This window comes from Choloepus didactylus, chromosome 5, assembly GCF_015220235.1.
Source record: "Choloepus didactylus isolate mChoDid1 chromosome 5, mChoDid1.pri, whole genome shotgun sequence".
Classification (NCBI taxonomy): domain Eukaryota; kingdom Metazoa; phylum Chordata; class Mammalia; order Pilosa; family Megalonychidae; genus Choloepus; species Choloepus didactylus.
This window is the reverse complement of record NC_051311.1, coordinates 70,941,078-70,960,491: the sequence shown is the minus strand read 5'-3', so window position 1 is coordinate 70,960,491 and position 19,414 is coordinate 70,941,078. Positions and strand designations below refer to the sequence as shown.

Below are 19,414 nucleotides of genomic sequence, written 5' to 3'. Positions count from 1 at the left end.
TAGTATCCTATTGGGTAAGCAGGAATGGGATGGAGGTGATTAGGATGAGAGCAAGACTTCTCTGAGTCACACCTTTTTAAATGGTTTTAACCTTTGAAACCTGTAAATGTCATACTTACTTGAAAAACAGAGTTCAATTTAAAAGGATTTAAAGTAAATGTCAAAATTAAATAGAAACAAAAATAAATGAACCGAATTCAATATCACATTGATAATGTAACCACACAGAAAAAAATAATTCAAATAACTTGAACACAGTGCTCTGAATATACTTTGTGAGATAAATTCTTAAGGCAAAACAGAAACACACACACACAAAAAAAACTTCAAATAAATACAGAACTTCATGTAACAGGTTTATGGTTAGTTGTAATATTAGTATTATCATTCTGAAACTCTTTTGTATATATTGTAGGATATATGCATTAATGTTATGAAGAATCAAGGTTTTCACTGTAGGAGAAAAGAGATGCAAATATAAAATTTTAAAGGTAAGAAAAATCTGCAATGTTAAAGTTTAATTGGAAATAACATTAATTCATGATTAAAAATATGCACATTTGTGTGTGTGTATGTATGTGTGTTTCTTAGTTCTGTCCACTAAAAAACGCAAAGAGCAACAATATCTCAGTAAAATAAGCACATCTAACATCAAATACCAAGTCTTGGTTTCTATATACTGAAAGAAATCAGAGCTTCTTGGTGAAATGACTAATTCCAGGACTGGGGTAGGAAAATTTACTATCACAAGGTGAGTCTAGGATGATTTATTATTCCAGGAAACAAGAAAGCTCAAAGATAAATGGATTCATGTCCAAAGGACATAGGAGCCCCACTGAAGGAACTCCCACAGGACAAATTTTGGATATTAGGATAATTAGAAAGAATAACAATGCTAATGGATAATCACACATTGAATAAAGAAGTCCTGTGTGTCCATATTGATACCAAAAGAGCAAAAGAGAAGGAAGAAACAAAGGAAAATCTCTTTTCTACAGAAGAATGTCAGCAAATAAACTTTTAAAGTGAATGATAAAATCAGAAAATTGTCACTTTGCAAACATTGATATAAAAATTTGACTCAGGCAAAGATTATCAATGGATATCATCAGTTGATAAGCTGTTGAGGAACAATTAATTCAAAAGTCTTAATACAGAGGGGAGAAGATGGTGGCAAAGAGAGGAGTGGAAGCTAGTTAGTCCCCCTGGAACAACTAATAAACAACCAGGAACAACTAGTACATCAAACGTGATTGTCCACTCCTCATGCACCAACCTGAACTGTGAGGAATGCCCGGGATTGCAGCATAAAATCTGTAATTAAAAACTGAGGATATGAGCTGGGAGCTCCCTCCCCCCACCAGCAGCCCAAACTGCAAAGCCTCGCTGTGATAAACAGCAACACTCTCCGAGCAAGCGAATATAGCTCAGCCCAGCTCCAACTGAGGTTTTAATTAACAAGCATGGACTGCTCAATTCAAGCTATGAATCCCCAACAAGCAGACAGAGGCTTTTGGTGATGACTGACCTTGGAGAGCCAGAAGACCTCTCTGGGAGGGAGGGGGAGCCCAGAGGACCAGATGCTATCTCTGGCCGATGGGTGAAACTGAGGGTGGCCACGGACTGGACCTGAAGGGGGGCTTTCTGTCCCTTTTTCAGCTCAGTGGAGAAAGCCTCAGCCATTTTCAGTTCCCAGCGCTCTGAGCCAGACAAGGGTGGAGATAGCAGAGTCACAGAGAGTATTCAAATGCAAATGATATCTCCCTGAGAGGTGTATCTTCCCTAAGAGGAAAGAGGTGGAGCTCAGCTCAACTACTGGCCTTCCATTCAGAACCAGGCCCCAGAGCCTGGGGGAAAACAGCCATGGGCCACACCTCCTTACACCAGTCTGGAGTGACAGGCTGACAGGCACCACCTGCTGGGCAGAAAAGCACAGTAATTGAGACCTCACAGAGTGTATCAATCTTCTAAGACACCCTCAAGGAAACTGGATACAATTGCCTCCTTCCAAGAACTGAGCCCATCTGGTCTGGGAAAAACTGATTGGGGTAACCAAAGAAACCAGATGCCTAGACAACAGAAAACTACAACCTACACTAAGAAAAATGAAGTTACGGCCCAGTCAGAGGAACAAACTTATACTTCAGCTGAGACACAGGAATTTAAACTAATGTTAAATCAATTCAAAAAGTTTAAGGAAGATATGGCAAAGGAGATGAAGCATATAACAAAAACACTGAGTGTACATAAGGTAGACATCAAAACTTTGAAAAAACAATGGGCAGAAGCTATGGAAATGAGAAGCACAACACAAGAGATGAAAGACACAATGGAGACATACAACACCAGATCTCAAGAGGCAGAAGAAAACACTCAGGAACTGGAGAACAAGGCACCTGAAAGCCTACACACAAAAGAACATACAGAGAAAAGAACAGAAAAAATATGAGCAATGTCTCTGGGAATTGAATGATTACAAGAAATGCAGGAATGTACGTGTCATGCGTGTCCCAGAAGGAGGAGAGAAGGGAAAAGGTGCAGAAGCAATAATAGAGGAAATAATCAATGAAAATTTCCCATCTCTTATGAAAGGCATAAAATTATCCAAGAAGCACAGTGTACCCCAAACAGAATAGATTTGAATAGGCCTACGCTTAATAATCAGATTATCAAATGTCTCTTGCTGAAAGCAGCAAGAGAAAAGCAATCCATCACATACAAAGGAAGCTTGATAAGACTATGTGCAGATTTTTCAATTGAAACCATGGAGGTAACAAGGAGGTGGGGTGATTTATTTAAGATACTGAAAGAGAAAAAACACCAACTGAGAATCCTATATCCGCCAAAACTGTCCTTCAAATATGAGGGAGAGCTTAAAATATTCTCTGACAAACAGACAATGACAGAGTTTGTGAACAAGATACCTGCTCTACAGGAAACACTAAAGGGAGCACTACAGACAGAAAGGAAAAGACAGGAATGAGAGATTTGGAACACAATTTTGGGAGATAGTAGCACAGCAATGTATGTACACTGAACAAAGATGCCTGTGAGTGTGGTTGAAAGAGGAAGGTTAGGAGCATGTGGGACACCAGAACAAAAGACAAAAGATAAAGACTGGGACTGCATAACTCAGTGAAGCCTAGGGTGCTCAACAATTGTGTTAAAAGGTACAAATATGTTTTCACATGAGAGAAAACGAATGTCAACATTGCAAAGTGTTAAAAATAGGGTGGGATTGAGGGAAAAATACAATCAATGCAAACTAGAGACTATAATTAACAGAAACATTGTATTATGCTTCCTTTAATGTAACAAAGGCAATATACCAAAGCTAAATGCATATGGGGTGAGGGCATAGGGGAGGGGTATGGGACTCTTGGCATTGGTGATGTTGTCTGATTCTACTTTGGTTTAATGCTATCTTTCCTTTTGTTGCTTCCTAGCTGTTATGTGTTGTTTTGCTGTTTTTTTTTTGTTTGTTTCTTTTTTTTTTTTTCTTTTGTCTCTCTACCTTCTTGACTCTTCCTCCTTCTTTGTGGAAGAAATGGAGATGTCCTTATATAGACGGAGGCGATGATGGTGAATACATAAATATGTGACTATGCAGGGAACCATTGATTGTTTACTTAGGATGGAATGTATCGTATGTGAACAAAACCATCTTAAAAAAAAATCGGTTGATGAAAAAACCTTGAGGGCACTATATTGAGTGAAATCAGACACACAAATAAGGACAAATACTGCAGGGTCTCACTGATATGAACTAATTATAATATGTAAACTCATAGACATGAAATGTAAGTTACCAAGATATAGAACAAGGCTAAAAAATGTGTAGCAGTTGCTTATTATGAGCAGAATGTTCAACTAGGGTGAACTTAAACATCTGGAAATGGACAGAGGTGATGGTAGTACGTTGTGAGAATAACTAACAGTGTTAAATGGTGTGTGAATGTGGTGGAAAGGGGAAGCTCAGAGTCACATATATCACCAAAAAGAAAGCTGGAGGTTAAAAGATAGGAATGTATAAAACAGTGAATCTTGTGGTGGACAATGTCCATGATTAACTGTACAAATATTAGAAATCTCTCTCATGAGCTAGAACAAATGTAGGACACTATAACTACAAGTTAATAATAGAGGGGCATATAGGAAAATAAATATACCTATTGCAAACTATATACTACAATTATTAGTATTTTAACATTCTTTCATTAACAGTAACAAATGTACTATACCAAAACTATGAATCAATAATGGAGGGGGGATGGTTAGGGGTATGGGAGGATTTGAGTTTCCTTTTTTGTCTTTATTTCTTTTCTGGAGTAATGAAAATGTTCAAAAAAATTGAAAAAATTTAATTGTGATGATGGATGCACAGCTGTACAATGGTACCATGGGCAACTGATTGTACACTTTGGATCTTTGGATAATTGTATGGTATGTGAACAATTTCAGTAAAAAAAAATAAAGTGTCAACACATCATCCCTCAGATGACTCAGTAATTACAAAACGGTAACAGTATTTGACAATTGAGATCTGGTAGTCACCACCTCAACAAAGTGAGCAAACACCCTAACCAAGGGACAACCTGCTATTTTGTGCCTCTTGAGATAACGCAATGGAAGGACATAACAACACTTTTGTAATATTCATGCCAAAAGTTTTTAACCAGAATCTAGTAATTAAAAAACAACCAGAGAAATTAGGAATCAGAACTTTCTATTAGTCAACTGATCTGGACTCTTCAAAAAAAGTCAATGTCATTAAAACAAACAAAAACAGAAAGGTAGGGTGCTGTCCTAAATTAAGAGAACTAAGGAGACATAAGAATGAAATGCAAGGAACCTTAATTAAGCCTTAGTTAAAATAAGAGATTACAACAGACATTTTGGAGACAATTAGAAAATTTGAATATGGACTATATGAGATGATATTATGGAATTGTTAATTCCTTAGATATGAAAATGATATGGTGGTTATGTAGGAAAACGACTTATTCTTAGGAGATGCATGCAGAAGCAAATAAGAGTAAAGTGCCAGGCTGTTTGCAACCTACCTGCAAACAGTTCAGGAAAAAAAAAAGCATGTGTATAGGTATGTATCTCTAAAATGAGAATAAGTCGAACATATCTCATAAGACTATTCTGAAGCATAAACAGAATGATGAACATATAGGCCTTCACACTGTGACTGGCAAGAAAACTCTAAGGAATAAATTCAACTAAACTAAGCGTTCCCTGGGGGCAGGGATGGTATCTTATTACCTTTGTCTTCCCAGTGCCCAGAATCAGAGCTGTCAGGAGGAGAGAACGACTAGGATATCATCTCCTTCTAAAAGCAGCCCCTTTACTCCTCAGCTGAAAAAAGCATGGACTTGGGTGAAAAATAACGCTTTATGGCTGAACTCTGGATATAAGTCAAAAATCCAGTTATAACCAAGGTAAGGGAAAACTGCCATGGGGCATTATTAGTGACACTTGCAAACATTTTATTTTTTTCTCTCACTCCAGATGCTCCTTAATTTTCATACACAGATTCATTTTATTCCCACATATGTTAAAAATTAGAAACACTTACCTTATCATGAATGGCCCTCCGATTTGAAGGCTGTATTAAGACCTTATATCCCAGATTAGTGATGCCTTTGATGTGCCTGGGAGCTAGGGGCGCCCTTCTCTCCCAGGCGTTCACATCCTCCCGCCGGAGGGCCATCACAGCTTTGTGGTGAAATCCTTTGGAAAGGCTGACCACCAGCCTGCCCAGTTTGGTCCTAAGGAGTCGCAGCATCTTGAAACCTGGTGACTGTAGAGACAATGTAGAAGAGCAGAGCAACAGGCAGGCAGGCTTACAAATCAGTTCTGGTCTCTTAGAAATCTGCTGTAAAATACAACCAATTCAAATGATAATGGATTCAAGATAGAGAAGAGGGGAGGACAAAGTTAGAAAAGCATTTCTTTAGCCAAACAAACCCAAGTTTCCAAAACAGAGGTATTTAATTCCAAAATAAGGAAGCACAGGGCACCTTAAGGCAATGCCAACCAATAACGAGTAAGCTGAAATGATGTTTATTATGCGTTTTTATCAAATTTCTATTCACTACAAAAGTTTTCAACAAGTTAATCTAAACTGCAAATCCAGGAAGATAACAGAAAGCAGGTCTTTCAAACTGGTTCCAATTTTGATGGCAAAAAGTTCAAAATCCTTAGAATGGTGGACAAGAAAGATTCTTCACAATCCAGCTGCAAACTACTTCCAGTTTCACCTACAACATTCCCTAAACCAGTGTTACTGAGTATTGGTCCATAACCCAGTGTCGGTCAGTGAACTGCTTTTCACTGGTCCAAAATGAACTATGTACAGAAATAGAAAGCATTTAGAAACCTTTACAGCACATGACCATTTTTCTAGTAATTCATTGCTATTGAATTTTACAAAAGTATCGGTCCCCAAAAGATGGGAAATTTAAGCAAGCAAAATAAACAAATCTACTCCTTCATGACAGGTGTTAGAAGTTTGACAAACCCTGCCCTAAACCACCCTGCCCTCACCTGAGACCCCTGAGCCTTCTCACGCTCGCAGTTCCTTGGTGTTGACCCCATCCCTGGGTTTCCTCTCCATATCACATCGTTCACCGTTATATTAAGACCCAACCTGCCTCAACCAGTTTTGTAACTGCTATTCCAGATTGCATAATTCCATTTGTTCATTCAACCAAGAAATATTTATGAAGTGTTTACTATGTGGCCAGTGCATAGTAAATTTTATATGAATTTTAAAAGCACAAATATCTAAGACCAATAGTATTTCCTCCCTCTTCAAACAGTTACACGCTTTCATAGTCAATTACTGCTAGTGTATAGCACAACTTCTATGAAACAATTTCTATTACATCAAACTACTAATCTCTAAATCTGACCCACCTCAGAGACTATACACGGGGATCAAACAGTTAAGCATACATTTACATTTCTTGGGGGCAATTATTTAGCACCCGGAAAATAAATTTATAGGCTGTCTCAAAAGACTCAGAGAACAGGGCACACAGCAAGGAGTCCAGCTACAAAGGCTTTAGGAAGAGGGGCAAGAGGAGAAAACAACTGCACACAGCGAGAGAACTTGCTGAGTATTAGGAGTCCAGGCTGACTTTACTTCGGTGAAAATATAGATGATCAACATTTCCATAAAAGACTGCTCTATACTGCATCTAGTTTTTGTTTATTTATAAATTTTGTTTTTAAAAGGGATGACATTAAACCTAAGCCCAAGTCCCTAACATTCAGTCTCCCCTGGACAAGAGAAAAACTGCAATGCCCCATAGAACTTGAATCTCTAGGCGTTTAAATATAACCAATTCCCAAAGGCAGCAATTCTTTCGAGCAACCACATATGTCCAGAAATGGCTGTGTCTTAACAGTAGGGCCATACTGCATGTATTCACAGGTGACAGAGCAACCCTATATCCTTGGAGTCGCAATTCTTGGCCCTTAACCCTAGGGAACATGTTCAGATAATTTAATCTTGCTCATTCCTGTACAATTCCTCTCCTCAGCTCAAACTTGATTTATAACACAGCCTCTGCTCACTAAGCGACAAAAACTTCTCTTCCTCCCCACCTCCTTTGTGGGGGACATGGGGAGCACAGGAGACACTCACGACACACAAACATACACATGGTATGTATTTGCAAAGGCAGCCTTTCTATGGGGACTAGGAAAGAGAGAAAGAGCCAGAACAGAACTTCTGGAGGCTCATTTGGAAGCCACACTACTTTCACTTTCACTTTTTGGTAGGGAATTCTTAAATCATAATTCCTGTAACTTTGTTTTTAAACAAATATGGTATAACAGTAATTACTATTGATTCACCATTATATGTGAAGCCCTATGCTGAGCACTTCACAGATATTTCATTTCCTCCTTGCAACAATCTTAATATTATTATCCCCGTTTTACATGAAGAAACTGAACTGGAGTCTGTAATTGGGAGCTGTTGTTTTTAAGTAGAAGCAGGATTACTAGGATAATGTTTAAAACGTGGATTTTCTCTTCTTTGCCAAAGCCTACAAATCCACACCATGTAGATCTGACACATGCTGCAACTCCCACCAGCTCCTGCTTCAGAAAGAAATCAGATCGATAAGGCATTAACAGTAATAGTTATAGTATATGATCTGTTCTTCCCAAGCGTGGGATGCCTCTCTCAACCCTTTCCTGTGTTCCCACTGAAAATTGCTTTTGAGTCTCTGCCAAGGTAAACTCTAGATTTCTAAGTGTGTGGATTTGATTGCAAGAGGTATTACTGTATTAATAACAGCTTCGACCTTGAAACTTGGTCTCAACATAAAACTCTCCAGATCCACCATTCATTTGATTGTGAGGTCATCAAGGAATACCTAAAAGTGAGGATTGCTGAATTGCTCTTAGATAAGGCACTGCAGCTGCCTAGCTCAGGTGGGGCTGGACATCCTGTGAAATCCTAGATTTCCCTGTCCTGGATTTTGTGGTCTTTTCCAAGACTAGCAGGAAGTAAACTCAATGTGTATTTCTGACAATGCCTTCAGTGAAGCAGGGCAGGGAGACTCCTTGCTCACCCACCAGCTCTCCTGAGGTTACCTGACATGCTGGGTGCTAATGACAGCCTGCAGCGCAGCAAGGAGGATGTGGAAAAGCAAGTGAAGGAGATGCAAAGAAAAAGAAAGCACTAGGGAGGATAAGGAGGAGGAAAATTAAAAAAAGACAACCAGAAGAGAAGTGTCAAGTAGGCAGGTGTGGGGCACAGGACCCTTCCCCTACCAAATCTGAATCAGTTTTCCCTTCAACACATGAAGGATCAATGTTTCAAATATTATAAAAATGAAATTAAAAGTATTTCTTTTCTATGGTTTTGTAAAACAAGAATAGCACTAAGGTACATGGTTTGATTTGAAATGTCTCTAAAATTAATAGGATCATTAGAGTGAATTGCACACAGATTTAATGAGACAGGAAGACAATCGGAGAATAGCCACAGGAGAGTGTCAAGATACAAAGTTATTTCGGTCGTCTCTCAAGGTGGGGAATAATTTCTTTTACTTTACTAATAATCTATTTTTGCAATGTACATATGAGAAACAGGTTTGGAAACATGTTTAAATGTTATCAATATTTTCTATCTTTTCCAAGAGAAAATTAGATAAAAACAGAGCTCGGCATTCCAGACATATCCTACAATTTTCTTTTGGTGACCAGGAGATACCTCAAGGTCACTGAGCACATCGTCACCCTAAATCACATGAAAGAACCAAAGCAGATTTTGAGAGATATATTCATAACAGATTATATCTGAGGAAAAATCATCCACAGGCCAGAGGATCTCATGTACGGTTGGGAAGTTCCTTTCAGATAGTCTTTTTTCCAATTGCATATATTTATATAATAGTAACCAGTCATTTGTTTCCAGCATAAATATTTTCTAACATTTAAATAAAAATATAATAAATGCTAGAAAAATTCTTGATAGATTTATCAAATTGGAATTTTCCACCCACTAATTATGGGAGCGGTGCCCCCATAAAAATACTCTGGGGGCACTTTAGGTATGCATAGCATGATGTTAGATATGTAGTAAAGACATAAAGAAGCAGCAATACAGTTCCTGCTCATTTTTATGAGGTCAAACAGGGGCAGGACAGGGGAGTTTTATCTAATATAAGCATCACAATCAAAATCTAATGGCAAATTATCAATTATAGATTATAACTGCGTATTAGAGTCAGAATGGACCTGAGAGACCATAATCTGAAACCTAATATTACAAATGAAGATAGTGAGGCCCAGAGAGATAAGGGATTTTCCATGATTCATAAAAAACATTTTCCAAGCCCCTATGGATGAGCCATAATAATATAGACTGCTGTTCTGATCAAAAAAACTTTTCATTGTAATGTGAGGGAGCAAAGATAGCAGCATAGAGAAGAGTGGAAGCTAGTTAGTTCCCCTGGAACAACTAATAAACAGTAACAACTAGTAAATAGCCTAGAATAACTGCAGGGAGACAAACATGACTGTCCACTCATCATACACCAACCTGAATTGGGAGGAACGCCCGAGGTCGCAGCACAAAATCTATGAGTAAAAACCATGGACCTCAGCCAAGATTCCCTCCCTCAGGGCAGCCTGAACTGCAAAGCCTCACTGTGATAGAGAGCAACACTCTCTGAACAAGTGAATATACCTCAGCCCAGCTCCAACTGGGGTTTTAATGTTAACCGCTCAATAGAGACTGCGAATCCCCAACAAGCAGACAGAGGCTTTTGGTGATGACTGACCTTGGAGAGCCAGGGGACATTATCTGTCTTGGGACAGGGAGCCCAAAGGATCAGGTGCTATCTCTGGCTGGCGGGTGAATCTGAGGGCCATAGACTGACCCTAAAATGAAGCTTTCTGTCCCTTTCTCTCTCAACCTGGGTGGCTCAGTGGAGAAAGCCTCAACTGTTTTGGGCTCCCAGTGCTCTGCAGTAGAGAAAGCCTCAGCCATTTTAAATTCGCAGCACTCTGACCCAGACAAGGGTGAAGATAGCAGAGTCAGAGAAACAAAGAACATATTTATATGCAAATTACCTCTCTCTAAGGGGCTTATCTTCCCAAGAGGAAAGAGCCAGGGCCCAGCTCTACTACCCGCCTTCCATTCAGAACCAGACCTCAGAGCCTGGGGGAGAACAGCCACGGGCCACACCTCCATACACCAGTCTGGAGTGACAGGCTAACCGGCGCCATCTGTTGGGCAGAAAAGCACAGGGTGTGTCAATCCTCTAAGACACACCATCAGGGAAACCAGATACTGAATATTTCCTCCTTCTGGGACCTGAGCCTGTTCTCATCTGGGAAAACCTGATTGGGGTGGCCAAGGAGGTCAGATGTCTAGACAACAGAAAACTACAACCTACACTAAGAAAAACAAAGTTATGGCCCAGTCAAAGGAACAAACTTACACTTCAACTGAGATACAGGAATTTATACAGCTAATGCTAAATTAATTCCAAAAGTTTAGAGAAGATATGGCAAAAGAGATAAAGGCTATAAAGAAAACACTGGGTGCACATAAGGTAGAAATCGAAAGTTCGAAAAAACAACTGGCAGAAATCTATGGAAATGAAAGGCACAACACAAGAGATGAAAGACACGATAGAAACATACAACAGCAGATCTCAAGAGGCAGAAGAAAACACCCAGGAACTGGAGAACAAGGCACCTGAAAGCCTACACACAAAAGAACAGATAGAGAAAAGAATGGAAAAATATGAGCAAGGTCTCCGGAAACTTAAGGACAAAATGAAATACAAGAATGTACATATCATTGGTGTCCCAGAAGGAGAAGAAGGGAAAAGGGGCAGGCAGAAGCAATAATAGAGGAAATAATCAAGGAAAATTTCCCATCTCTTATGAAAGACATAAAATTACAGATCCAAGAAGCGCAGCATACTCCAAACAGAATAGATCTGAATAGGCCTACGCCGGGACACTTAATAATCAGATTATCAAATGTCAAAGACAGAGAGAATCCTGAAAGCAGCAAGAGAAAAGTGATCCATCACATACAAAGGAAGCTTAACAAGACTATGTGCCGATTTCTCAGCAGAAACCATGGAGGCAAGAAGGAAGTGGTGTGATATATTTAAGATACTGAAAGAGAAAAACCGCCAACCAAGAATCCTATATCCGGCAAAACTGTCCTTCAAATATGAGGGAGAGCTTAAAATATCCTCTGACAAACAGACAATGAGAGAGTTTGTAAGCAAGATACCTGCCCTACAGGAAATACTAAAGGGAGCACTACAGACTGATAGGAAAAGACAGGAGTGAGAGGTTTGGAACACAATTTTGGATAATGGTAGTACAGCCATGTAAGTACTCCAAACAAAGATAACTATGAATATGGTTGAAAGAGGAAGGTTAGGAGCATGTGGGACACCAGAAGAAAAGAGGAAAGATAAAGACTGGGACTGTATAACTCAGTGAAACCTAGAGTGTTCAACAATTGCGATAAAATGTACAAATATGTTTTTTCACAAGGGAGAACAAACGAATGTCAACCTTGAAAGGTGTTAAAAATAGGGAGGTATTGGGGGAAAATACAATCAACGTAAACTAGAGACTATAATTAACAGAAACATTGTATTCTGCTTCCTTTAATGTAACAAAGGCAATATACCAAGGTAAATGCAGATAAGAGGGGGGCATAGTGGAGGGGTGTGAGACTCTTGGCATTGGTGGTGGTGTCTGACTCTTTATGCCACTTTGATCTAAGGTTATCTTTCCTTTTGCTGCTTCCTAGCTGTCATGTTTTTTTTTCTCTCTCTCTCTCTTTCTTTTTTCTTTTTCTTTTGCCTCTCTACCTTCTTTGACTCTTCCTCCTCCTTTGTGGAAGAAATGTATTGTCCTTATATAGATAGTGGTGAGGGTGGTGAACACATAAATATGTGACTATACAGGGAACCATCGATTGTTTACTTAGGATGGAATGTATGGCGTATGAACAAACCATCTTAAAAAAAAAATGGGTTGATGACGAAAACTTGAGGGCAATATACTGAGTGAAATAAACCAGACACATAAGGACAAATATTGCAGGGTCTCACTGATAGGAACTGATTATAACATATAACATAGACATGAAATATAAAGTTGCCAAGACATAGAATGAGGCTCAAGAATGGGGAGCAGTTGCTTAGTATGAGCAGAATGTTCAACTAGGATGAATTTAAATGTTTGGAAATGACGTTGTGAGAATAACTAAGTGCTGAATGGTGCATGAATGTGGTGGAAAGGGGAAGGTCAGAGTCATGTATGTCACCAGAAGGAAAGCTGGAGGTTAAAAGATGGGAATGTATAAAACAGTAAACCCTGTGTTAGCCAATGTCCAAGATTAACTGTGCAAATATTAGAAATCACCTTCATGAAACAGAACAAATGTATGACACTACAACTAGAAGTTAATAATAGAGGGGCATATAGGGAAAAAGCATATACCTATTGCAAATTATATACTACAATTAGTAGTATTTTAACATTCTTTCATCAGAAGTAACAAATGTACTATACCAATACTACCAGTCAACAATGGATGGGGGGTGGTTAGAGATATGGGAGGATTTGAGTTTCCTTTTTCTTTATTTCTTCTTTGGAGTAATGAAAATGTTCTAAAAATTGAACAAAAGTTAACTGTAGTGATGGATGCACAGCCTTATGATGGTACCAGGGGCAACTAACTGTACACTTTGGATCTTTGGATAATTGTATGGTATGTGAACAATCCCAATAAAAAATAAATTAATTTAAAAAAAAAAATTCATTGCAACGCAATTAAACTCTTCTCTGCCACTCTTTATGTACTACTACTACTATTCATTGAATTGTGTACCCCAAAATGATATATTCAAGTCCTAACCCCGGGTCCTATGAATGTGATCCTGTTTGGTAATAAGATCTTTGAAGAAATTATTAGTTAAGATTAGACGAAACTGGATTAGGGTGGACCCTAATATAAGAGGACTGGTGTCCTTACAAGTAGAGGAAACTGGACACAGATGAGAAAGAGAGACAGAGACAGAGACAGAGAGAGAGAGAGACAAACAGACAGACAGGTGATGGAGGCAGATATTGAATTATGCCACAAGCCAAGGACACCATGGAATGCCAGCCACCTCCAGAACCCTAGACTTCGGAGGAAGCAAGGCCTTGCCACACCTGACTTCTAGCCTCCAAGAACTGTGAGACAATAAATTTCTGTTGTTTAAGCCAACTAGTCTCTGGGACTTTGGTACAGTAGCCCTGGGAGACTAAGACAAATACTTAGACTATCAAATGATTTATTTGATTTGCATAGTTTTCATGAGGGGGTGGGGTGGATGAAGAGACCTGACATCATAACTATTGTTTCTCCATCAAATAATAAAAATCCTTTAACTCTTTTAACCTTCCCAGGGAACTGACATAGCCAGAGAACTTTTTAAACTCACAAACCACCTATCCACCAGAACAATGCACAAGAAAACAAGAGTTTAAGTACAAAATAATTAGGTATAGCTTTTCCTAATTTCTGTTACTTTCACTGGAACATATATAAAGGATTACAAATTCATTACCAAAGAGATCAAGGCCAAATGTTCCATTTCTAGCCTCCGTAGTCAGGAATCTGTTCCTTGTCCTTATAGTTTAGATCTTTAAAATAATTCTACTACACCACAATTCAGTGACTCCAACCCAAAACTATCAAATCACATGGGAAGATTCCTTGATGCCAAATTATTTGTAATAATCAGGCATACATCCTGATTAAATAAATATTTATTTATCAGAGACTAAGAATAGGTAAAATAACCTTGATTTGAATTCACAATAAAGTACATAACTTAATGGATGCAAAAGGCAAGTGATTTCTATCCACCTTTCCAGTTCATTCTAAAGTGCAAATATATTTAAAAAGCCATGATTCCCTAGGGAGCCACAGTGTCTATAAATAAGTGTGGGCAGCTCACTGGCTGTGAGTCTTGGCCCACATTACATACTTAGTATCTAGGCTATAATATGCCAGGGAAGCTCCAAAGAGTTCCAGAATGGACAGAGTACCCGGTGATAGCCTAGAACAAATGCAAATCCTTCTCAACTCCAAAGCTTGCTAGAACAGGGCCTGGGCATGCAGCAACACTGGCCACCACACCTTCTCTTCCTGTTGCTTGAGTACATTTTTCTTAATGCTTCCACTTTAAGAAATATTTACCAGAAAGAAAAAGAAAAAGGAAAAAAAAAAAAAAAAAAGTAAACTTTGAGCAAACTATTACCATTAAGTAAACTGATCTAAAAATATTCTTATTTTCCCAAACCCACCTCACCTACTCAAAGTTATCCAAAGACATAGGACCCATTACTTCAGTGGTCTCTGGCCCACAAATTTAGTCTCACCAAGATGGAATGCAAAGTTAGTGCTGAATTTGAAGTCTAATCAAAAATACTAATCTGCTTACTTATTGGTAGGAACTGTATTTTATTCGTCTTTGTATTCTCAGTGACTGCACATAGTAGAACCTCAATTAACGTGTTAAGAAAGAATGAACAAGTGGGCAAATTTAAATGATCATAAAGACCTATGAAGCAGAGAAAACAAAAATAGACACATGAAGGTCAGGGACTATTGTCTGCAAAGACCTCATAGTCCACTGAATGTTATGAAATGTAGCATCAAGTGGTAAGAAAACCCAGAGCTAAGAGCTGAGCCATATAACTAGCTGTGGGATTCCTTCTCTGGACCTCAGTTTCCTCATCAAGATGGACTAGTCCCTTTCAGATCTAATATTCTGATTCTAGTAAGCATCGTAGTAACCTGGGCAACGTGGATTACAAAAGAACATTAGAGTTTTAGAACATATATAGGTACTCTGACTTATGAACATCCAGCTAAAGTACAATAAACAGAGAAACAAAACACTAAAAACCACTATGAGGAGGAAGACTTACAACAGGAAATGAATACCTCAAAAGCATACTGGCTCCTCTCCTCCACAAATGACCTGGGTTCATACCTCAGCTCCCCAACTTACTATGTGACCTTGGCCCGTATCTTTTTTTTTTTTTTTAATTAAATTCAGTTTTATTGAAATACATTCATACACCATACAATCATCCATGGTATACAATCTACTGTCCACAGTATGATAACATAGTTATGCGTTCATCATCACAATCTATCTCTGAACATTTTCCTTACATCAGAAAGAACCAGAACAAGAATAAAAAATAAAAGTGAAAAAAGAACACCCAAATCATCCCCCCATCCCACACCATTTGTCCTTTAGTTTTTATCCCCATTTTTCTGCTCATCCATACACTAGATAAAGGGGGTGTGATCCACAAGGTCTTCACAATCACACTGTCACCCCTTGTAATCTACATCATTATATAATTGTCTTCAGGAGTCCAGACTGCTGGGCTGGAGTTTGGTAGTTTCAGGTATTTACTTCTAGCTATTCCAATACATTAAAACCTAAGAGGTGTTATCTATATAGTGCATAAGAACGTCCACCAGAGTGACCTCTCGACTCCATTTGAAATCTCTCAGCCACTGAAACTATTTCGTCTCATTTTGCATCCCCCTTTTGGTCAAGAAGATGCTCTCAGTCCCACGATGCCAGGTCCACATTCATCCCCGGGAGTCATATTCTGCATTGCCAGGGAGATTTACAACCCTGGGAGTCGGGTCCCACGTAGTGGGGAGGGCAGCGAGTTCACCTGTCGAGATGGCTCAGTTAGAGAGAGAGAGGGCCACATCTGAGCAACAAAGAGGTACTCAGGGGGAGACTCTTAGGCACAACTACATGCAAGTTTAGACTCTCCTTTGTGGTAACGAGCTTCATAAGGGCAAGTCCCATGATCAAGGGCTCAGCACATCAAACCACCAGTCCCAATGTTTGTGACAACATCAACACCCGTCCAGGTGAGGATGTCCAACACGTCCACACCTTCCCCCAGATCCTCGGGGCTGGGGAGGGGGAGGCTGTAAATATATTTTTTATTATCTGCCCAAATTACTCTGGGATGTGTCACTATTTCACTCCAGCCTATACTAACCTACTGTATCTCACTTCCTATTCAAAGTTCCATGCAATTGTGGTGTTTGAACAAATCGACTGTAGAGTTGTACCATTTAGAAAATTTAGATCCTGTACCAAATAGATATCTCTTCCCTTGGTCTCACACGGAAGTTGAAGTTTTAAAACACAATCAGTTTCAACCTTTACCCTTTGGCTTGTTGGCCCGTATCTTAACCTCTCTATGCCTTACCTGCAAAATGGTAGGTCATTATCTACCTCTCAGGGCTGTTGTGAGATTGGAAAGTACTGAGAATACTGTCTGCATCACATTAAGTATTCAGTAAATATTAAGAAAAGAAAAAGGCTCTATGCCTGTCCACTTCTCCAAGCTGAGCACAACCACAGCTGCTAACAGAAGACACTACCTTTAATTCCTCTTTGTCACACTACAATGTGGCCTTACATCAATTCCACCCTGAACATTTTCCTGAAAAAACTGGAGCCCAATGAACCCTGTCTTAAACTTCACCCTTTAGGCATGGGTGTTCAAGATAAATTACCATTTTAATATTGTATTTCATCAAATTTAAGACTTTTTTATTATATTTTAGCATCTCTGAAATAGGGATGTGTCTTACAACTGATTGAATCTTAGATTCAATGAATATAGTAAAAATGTTTTTAATTATTCTCTATTGCAAATACTCAGTATTTCTATAATTCCGTGAAATGCACAAAATTTTCTGTGAGATAATCTAGGACACTTATGACTGTTTGTAATGTCATTTCTATGGAAAAAAAAGAGTAAAAGAAGAGTTTTGAAAAAAAAAAAACTTTTTTGTTAAATGGTGACTGCTTACACACCAAAGATCATATTCCAAAATTCTGAAAGCAGGTCTATTAATGCTTAAATAAAGAAACAGTGAGAAGAGAAAATTTTAGCTACAAATAAACCAAAGTATATTTCTGGTCACACAAGTGAGACTGATAAGAAATACGATTATCTACAAGTGTGTGTGCACACAAGTGCCAAGAGTGAACTTTTTTTATAGAACATTCCAAAGCCACACTGCCTGAGTCAGAAAGTATAGCTACATCAGAATAATCATAGTTGCACCTTCCCCCACATTCCAATAACTGAATGATCCACAACACCAAAAGTGTTAAACTTTATTCAGATTACTAAAGTAACTCTCTCTCTCTTCTCTCTCACCCTCTCTCTTCCTTTCTCTCTCTCTCTCAATCTCTCTTTCTCTCTCTCAATCTCTCTCTCTCCTGAAGTCAATGTCTGAAAAGCACATCTCTTCTGGAAATTGTCAGGACATTCACCCCATCAGATCAAGCAGGGTAGGTAATACACTGCTCCTACTCCCCTCTCTCCTCCCCTCCCCCTGCACCTCCCACCCCACCCCACCCTAGGAGGGCTCACACTGGCCTACACAGCCCCTGGGGGCTCCCACCAGCACTAGCTCAGGAGGCTGCATCCAAGGCCCCAGCTTTCTCATCTCTATTTTCTGTGAGTCTGGACAAGAAGCAGCAACTGCTAGAGGGCCTCAGAGAGAATGGCGAGGCCAAGATCGCCAGGGTGAGAAGTTTTTTGTTTTGTTTTGTCTTGTTTTGTGTTTTATTAGAGAAGTTGTAGGTTTACAGAAGGATCATGCAAAACATAAGTTCCCATATGCCCTTCCCATTTTTAACATTTTGCATTAATGTGGTACCTTTGCTACAAGAGATGAGAGAATATTACTCTAACTGTGCTCTTAACTATGGCCAGGTGAGAAGTTTTGCGTCAGAGTCGGACTAAGCAGGCAGGAGTTAAAAAGGTCATTTTAAGGGACAGGTAAATCAGTAACGGTGCCTATTAGGGTGGGAGTGTTAGTCCCCCCAGTCTCCATCAACCACTCTCCGCAGCCAGCCCGCCCAACTAGGCATACTATGCAAGAATAAACAGGGTGTCCGTTCTGCAGCTTCAACACCAATCCCCTACTTCCGAGAAACTGTCTCTTTCCATCGAAAAGAGTAAAAAAAAAAAAAAAAAAAAAAATCCGAATTGCCATTCCTTTGCCCTAACTATTCAGAAATTCCGAAGCAGCGCCGACGGCCCTTCCTCGCTAGCTCGCCTGGAAGCACTCGGAGCCGAGGACTGGCAGGGAGGCCCAAACGCACGCCACCCTCTCCCCCACGCCCCGCCCTGCCAAAGCCGGAGTCAGCCGAGCCCCCCGGGCCGCCGGGCGGCGCGGGGAGAGAAGAAGCCGACTGGTTCGCCCTCCCGGCGGGGCAGCCCGGGTCCGGCCAGCGATCTCCAAGCGCATCCCGCTGGCTCAGTCCATCCGCCCATCTGCTCAGTCCCCGCCCGGCTCCCCTGCTCACCTCTTCCCCTCTGGGCCGCGGACTGGACCCCCTTCTCCTCTGAGCTTCGGGGTCAGGGACGGGTAGGTTCCAAATTCCGAAAAAAAATTGGGATACCGGGCTGGAAAGGAGGAAGAGTTTGCTCAACTTCTGAGGACGTCATGCCGCTCCCTCCCGCAGCGAATCGGCTGCCGCCCTGAGGGAACAACCTCCTCCGCAGCCAATCGGCGGCGCTGCCAGGTCATGCCCTACCCCTGCTCCTCCCCAAAAAGCTTTTGAGATCTCTGACCTGCGTCTTCCGCCAAGTGCGTTACGTCCTCGGATAGTTATTGACCAGGTTTTCCCGCGGCAAAGGAAAGGCGGGACGTCCCGGAGAAGGATGAAAATCGATCTGGGCATTACATGCTAAATAGATGTGCATATTTCCTGGAAGAAAGTTGCTAGCGCACACGTCTCACATTTTTGTAGCCTTGTGCACTTTTCAAAGTGTTTTC

General features: G+C 40.0%; 1 protein-coding gene across 3 annotated transcripts in view; it reads right to left on the bottom strand.

The window, feature by feature from the left end:
- AASS (aminoadipate-semialdehyde synthase) overlaps positions 1-19,075 on the bottom strand; it is an 88,117-nt gene extending 69,042 nt beyond the window's left edge. The window contains exons 1-2 of one of the 3 annotated variants that reach the window (XM_037836282.1): positions 18,942-19,075; positions 5,585-5,884 (exon numbers count right to left, since the gene is read on the bottom strand). In XM_037836282.1, the coding sequence (XP_037692210.1) occupies positions 5,585-5,794 (210 nt within the window). In that variant the 5' untranslated portion in view covers positions 5,795-5,884; positions 18,942-19,075. The remainder of the gene's footprint in view (positions 1-5,584; positions 5,885-18,941) is intronic. The other 2 variants (XM_037836284.1, XM_037836283.1) reach the window with 2 other exon arrangements.
- Between the last annotated feature and the right edge of the window lie 339 nt (positions 19,076-19,414).